Source organism: Esox lucius, chromosome 2 (genome assembly GCF_011004845.1).
Source record: "Esox lucius isolate fEsoLuc1 chromosome 2, fEsoLuc1.pri, whole genome shotgun sequence".
NCBI classification, from domain to species: Eukaryota; Metazoa; Chordata; class Actinopteri; order Esociformes; family Esocidae; genus Esox; species Esox lucius.
In genome coordinates, this window is record NC_047570.1 from 37420934 (window position 1) to 37426933 (window position 6000).

The window sequence follows — 6000 nt, forward strand, 5'->3', positions numbered from 1 at the left end:
TCTACAACAGGTTCTATGTGTTGGGCCTCTAAAGCAGGTTCTATGTAATGGACTTCTACAGCAGGTTCTATGTGATGGACTTCTACAACAGGTTCTATGTGTTGGGCCTCTATAGCAGGTTCTATGTGATGGACTTCTACAACAGGTTCTATGTGTTGGGCCTCTATAGCAGGTTCTATGTGTTGGAGCTATACAGCAGATTCTATTTGTTGGACTTCTACAACAGGTTCTATGTGTTGGGCCTCTACAGCAGGTTCTATGTGTTGGGCCTCTACAGCAGGTTCTATGTGATGGACTTCTACAACAGGTTCTATGTGTTGGGCCTCTATAGCAGGTTCTATGTGTTGGAGCTATACAGTAGATTCTATTTGTTGGACTTCTACAACAGGTTCTATGTGTTGGGCCTCTACAGCAGGTTTTATTTTCCTGCTGCCACAGGAAGTATGAATTATGATTAGGGATTTTAACATAAAGCGTAACCAACTTTGGTCGCCCTTTTAAACCTAAATTACAGTACACCATACAGATTTTATATTCCTTGTGTTGCAGGTAAGTTGGTCTGCAATAGGGTGATCACTGATGGTGTTATGGTTAGGGTTAGCACTTGTAACAAAGCGTGGAGGCCATAAAAGCTCTATTTTCAGAAGACAGATTCTTTCACTCGGTCCCAGATACTCCCACCTGCCTTCTGGCAAACCCTCGCCGAGATCTGATGTGAGGTTTTTTCAACAAATATATTTAACTTTACCATTGTTAAAAAATAACTTTCTTCATCTGCTCTTATCCCCTGCTACACAGATGGTGGTCTGTGTAGCAGGCAAAATGTCAGGTTGATGCGACGCGTATAGATGTAGATGTAGATGTAGATGGTTAGAGGTGCCAGAGGCCTCTTGTAGCCTTCCTGACAGGCGCCTTTCTTGTCTAGATACTCAGTTCCGGAGAACAACCTTTTCCAGACAAATTCACAGATGAGTCATATTCTCTCTATTTCTTAATAACTGACTTTACTGGGTTCCAAGGGACATTTAAGGGCAATGTTCTTGTATACTTACATCATAACCCTAACTGGTTCTTCTAAAGAACCTTATTCCCGGATTTGATTAGAATTATCCTTCATTTTCCAGAAGTAGTTTGTGTTAGCCTGTGAGACCTCCCAGAGACACGGGCACTTAAACTGAAATCATGTGATGCAACTTGATTATATACAGATGGACTCCATTCAACCAATTGCAAGACCACTGAATTTAATTCAAGTGTGTCATAGCAAATGGGTGAATATGTATGCAGTTAATTATTTTCGATTTATAAATAATTTGGGAAAAATGTTCAGGTTAATTGGAGGAAAAAATGTCACTTTTGTGTTGTAACACAATAAAAATGTGGAAATGTCCAGGGGAGTGAATACTTTTGAAAACCACAGCAAGGGGTGGTAATGTTGATAGGGCAGTAATAAAATTAACTTGTGCTACGAACATAGAAAGTTAATCTGGATGACCTACCAGAACATAAGGAGGACCCGAAACCAGAGACACTCTATTTATAAAGGCAGATGATCTCTTGACCTTTGCTCTGCATTTTCTGACTCTGAATTCTCCTCCACAGAACCAGAGGCAGCGCAGAATAAGATCTGCTCAGCCCCTCCCTTTGTCTATTGGCAGAACTGTATAAATGTTGAGTGTGCAACCTTTGAGTCCCAACGCCGACTGTGCTCATAGAAGTGGTCTTCCCAGCTGTTTCCCGAATACAGGGTCTGGACCACTCATTTCCACCAAAACTCTCTCTGGCTGATTATTTTACAATAACGTTCCCACCACCTGATAAGGTAGGGGTCTTTAGTTAAAGTTTTTTCTTTACCACATTTGACTGTTTTCACAATAATAAAACAATGTATTTATTTTTTTCTTTTTGAGGTTTGTTCCTTTCTTTATTCTTTTGTTTGTGTCCGGGGTATTTTTTTTTGTAAAACTTGTTTTGTATTGATCCCTGTGTGAGTGTGTGAGTAAAAACATTCCGAAACAGAACCACGTAGATACGCTGTTAACATAACTGTCTGTGTGTCAGATCTACTATTTCTCAAAACCACTCATTTAACCCCTTTTTCTCCAAATCCCACCAAGCCATTCTGCTTCGTATCCCACTGCTCGCGCAACTAGGAGCGCTGCTACTACCAACAAACTCAAAGGAGAGGGCTCCTCCAGGAAACAACTAGTAGCTTGTAAGCGCCCGAGCGAAGCCATGACCAGGATAAACCCGGTACTCAACTGCCCGGCTGCATGTCATATCCGCTGCGCCGCTTCGGACCGGTGTTCATTAAACGTTCATACAGAACATTCTGAATGTTACGTCTCACCAAACACACCCTTTATAGTTCAGCCATACATCAATATATGGTGGAGTGTATTATAAACATACATATATTCAATAGATTCTACACCAGGAGTGGGCAAACTAAGGCCTGCGGTAGGTAATAAAATATTTTTGAGGGGAAGTAAAACATAACTCACCAGCCCATTCTTACACACCTGAATTTTAATTATTTAGACTTTATAATGGTTATGAAATTGCATAACGAACATGGCCCTCCATTTCATTTCTAAAACCTGATGTGGCCCCCGGGTCAAAACCTTTGCCCTCCCCTGTTCTACACAGTAAAAGGTACTCACTCCCAGAACTCTATGACCGGCGACGTCGCATCAGGGTTGGTGAAGTTGGTGCCGTTCCTCTGGAAATCCACACAGTTCTCTACAAGGAACCCAGTACAGTGATGATCAATACAGTCAATGGACCCAAACCAGACAGACTGTTGATTATTAATATTTCTCCCATCTCCCAAGTCCATAGCAGTAGTGTTAGTTGTAGTAGTGTTAGTAGTAGTAGTAGTGATATTAGTAGTAGTGGTAGCAGTAGTAGTAGTGGGAGTAGTAGTAGTGATATTAGTAGTAGTGGTAGCAGTAGTAGTAGTAGTAGTAGTGATATTAGTAGTAGTGGTAGTGGTAGTAGTAGGAGTAGTAGTAGTAGTAATAGTAGTAGTAGAAGCAGTAGTGGTGATATTAGTAACAGTACTAGTAGTAGTAGTACTGTAGTGTTTGTAGTCGTGATAGTAGTAGAAGTGGTAGAATGTTATAAGTAGTTGTAGTGGTAGTTATGGTAGTAGTAGAAGTGGTAGAAGTAGTAGTGGTAGTAGTAATTATTGATTATTCATTTTATTTTCCTGATGTTCTGATAAAGAGAAGCCAGGTGAATAGGCCTAATGAATCAAGATGCATTGTGGGTACTCACCTGTGTTCCAGTAGTGTCCACATGATGCCCATGGGAGTTCCGTTGTGAAGCAGTTGAACAGGTAAAAGATGGCCCAGGCCAGGATGACAACGTAGTACACATTCAGATGGGCCACAATCACCTGGGTCGCATATCCAATACCTGCAGAGCAAAGAGTGAATACATTAATGGGAAGACTTGAAAACACACATACACAAACATCATATATGTATATATATAAATATATACACACACACGTATATAATAAACCATATTGGGAATATTGTTTGAAATGGAGTACTTCACAAGTGGTTGGTTATTGACAGTACATTCAAATTGCTATAAAGCACAGTAGAAAACAAATACAAACTTCGCTTTTTAGCGGTGGAAGAATTCATGGACTTACATCAACCCAAAAGGCTAGATGTTGGCCATATTTCTAAGACTACCCCTAAGCAAAATCACTAGGACATAAATTGCACATTATTACCCTCAAAGAGCGGGCAGCATTTTCTCCAGCAGGTGATGCCTCCTTCACTGGTGAACTGTCCCAGAGCTGTCTCCAGGAAGAAGACGGGAATGCCACAGCACACAAAGAAAATGACGTATGGAACAAAAAACGCACCTGGAAACGACAAACCACACTTACCTTGATGCAAAACACTTATTAGTTTAAGACACACAAACACTAAACATTCACAGTGCATGAACTGCTCGAAGACTTTTCGTAGTCACACAGTAAATCATAAAGCGTGCCACAGCAAATAATTAGTGTTAGTGCACATGATTTGACTGCAGGTTTTACTGCAAAAGGAAAGGTTCACTGCCTTCCAAGCTGAGTACAGCATGGCTGAATCCATTTCCTACCTCCTCCGTTTTTGTAACACAGGTATGGGAAGCGCCAAACGTTTCCCAGACCTATGATCTCTCCAGCCACCGACAGTACAAACTCCAGCTTGTTGTTCCAGTGACCCCTCTCGTTGACCGTCGTCTTGGCCTTGGCAGACTCCTGGTCTATGACATCCTCCGGTTTCCCATTGATCACTGGGGCTGTCTTCTCGCCTGTCATGGCGTCACAACAGCCTAAAGTGGAAAAAGAAATGTAGCAATCAGTTTAATGAATTACACTTGCCCAGTTAGATTAATCAGTTAGACTTGGGCCACTACCTCCTGATGTTCCTGGGACATCCTGACAACTTTGTTTTTGACTGCACCTTTGGTTTAGGGCTATATTGTGATGTGATATTGGTGATTTTGTGAATGTGAAGCATATTAACAGTGAAGCATGGGAAGGAGCAGAGTAAACCAAAAAACTAAATATAACAAATTTAGTGGAGTATAACAGTATAGAAAGGGAAAATACATTACATTACAGAGTTCAGAAGAGTAAACAAGAAGAGAAGTACAGTAGAGTACAGAACACTGGTGTCCAATGAGGCAGAATACAGTGGAGTACAGTAAAGTACAGAAGAGTATCATAGTACAGTACTGTTTAGTACAGTACTGTTTAGTACAGTACTGTTTAGTACAGTACTGTTTAGTACAGTACAATAGAATGTAGTAGATAACTCCCATACTGAATCATACCAAGACACTAGTGAGATATGTATTGCAACAGAAAGAAAAAATAAAGAATATGATTACTAAAGGGGGTCACAAGAACATTAGAATACAGTTTATAAATGGAGAGTGAAATAAAAACGCTGTTTAGAATGCTAACTGCGTTTGCGTATAACTGGTGGCACTGGGTGTCACGTCAATTATGAGGTGTCCCAATGCAACAACAGTCTCTCTAATTAGCCACAGCTCGACACCAGTTGATTTAGGTGTGACAAGATAATTAGAGCAAAGGACACATCACAACTCCTCACAAGTGACAAAAATCATGTCCACCCCCTCGCCCCCAGTCAATTATGAAATGCCTAATTTCACAACAGGGTCTATCTACTCACCAATGGTACACAGTTAGCTGACTGGCTCACGCGATGATCACCCCTCGGTTGGCGTGGGGTTTCTAAGAAGACAAGGGATGGCTAAGTCTGACCCAGTGCGAAGAAGCAGACAGATCCGCGTTGGTATAATGTGATTGTTTTCTTTTGTGTCTTTCTGTCTATAAGAAGGAAGATCCCGGTAGCCGGTAGCTGTCGCCAACTCGTACCAGGCTCGCGCTGGATAGGATGCAACTGCTCAGCCTGCGGGTCCCGCGCGCGAAGTGATTTCCCATGGAGTGTTTGGATAAGAGCCACGAGGTAACTACAGCCTAACGGTAACTACAGCTTGGTGTTCCAAACACCGATGTAACTTCAGCTCACGCTACACAGCACAGCACAGGGGAATGAGACGAAGACCGACAGGAAAACGACAAAAATGGCTCCTACTGCTTAGGTTTTTTTTTTTTCTACCAGAGATCTGTTAGATGCAGTTTAGATGCAGTTCTGAATGAGGCTCCAGAATCTTTGGGAAATATTTCCATTCCATTATGCTCACATTTAAGAATGCATGCTTCTCATTGGTTTAACTTTATTGTGAACCTCATGTAAAGTGTAAGACTTATTGGTTTCGGTCTAAAATTGTCGACCAACTTGTCAACCATCATTACTGTTTGTGTCCATATCATGCTGTAGGAACCAGCAAAGTGTCAAATCGCCATACATTTTATTAAAAGAATGACAAAAAAATGTTTTTATTAAAAATAATGGATACATGTTTACGTTGGCTTAGTACTAATGTTATGTTCAAAGT

At 41.1% G+C, this 6000-nt stretch overlaps 1 protein-coding gene across 1 annotated transcript in view; it reads right to left on the reverse strand.

The window, feature by feature from the left end:
* slc6a11b (solute carrier family 6 member 11b) overlaps window positions 1-5760 on the reverse strand; it is a 28176-nt gene extending 22416 nt beyond the window's left edge. The window contains exons 1-5 of the mRNA XM_010901753.5: window positions 5211-5760; window positions 4126-4341; window positions 3749-3883; window positions 3280-3420; window positions 2664-2742 (exon numbers count right to left, since the gene is read on the reverse strand). Coding sequence (XP_010900055.1) covers window positions 2664-2742; window positions 3280-3420; window positions 3749-3883; window positions 4126-4327 — 557 coding nt within the window. The 5' untranslated portion in view covers window positions 4328-4341; window positions 5211-5760. The remainder of the gene's footprint in view (window positions 1-2663; window positions 2743-3279; window positions 3421-3748; window positions 3884-4125; window positions 4342-5210) is intronic.
* Between the last annotated feature and the right edge of the window lie 240 nt (window positions 5761-6000).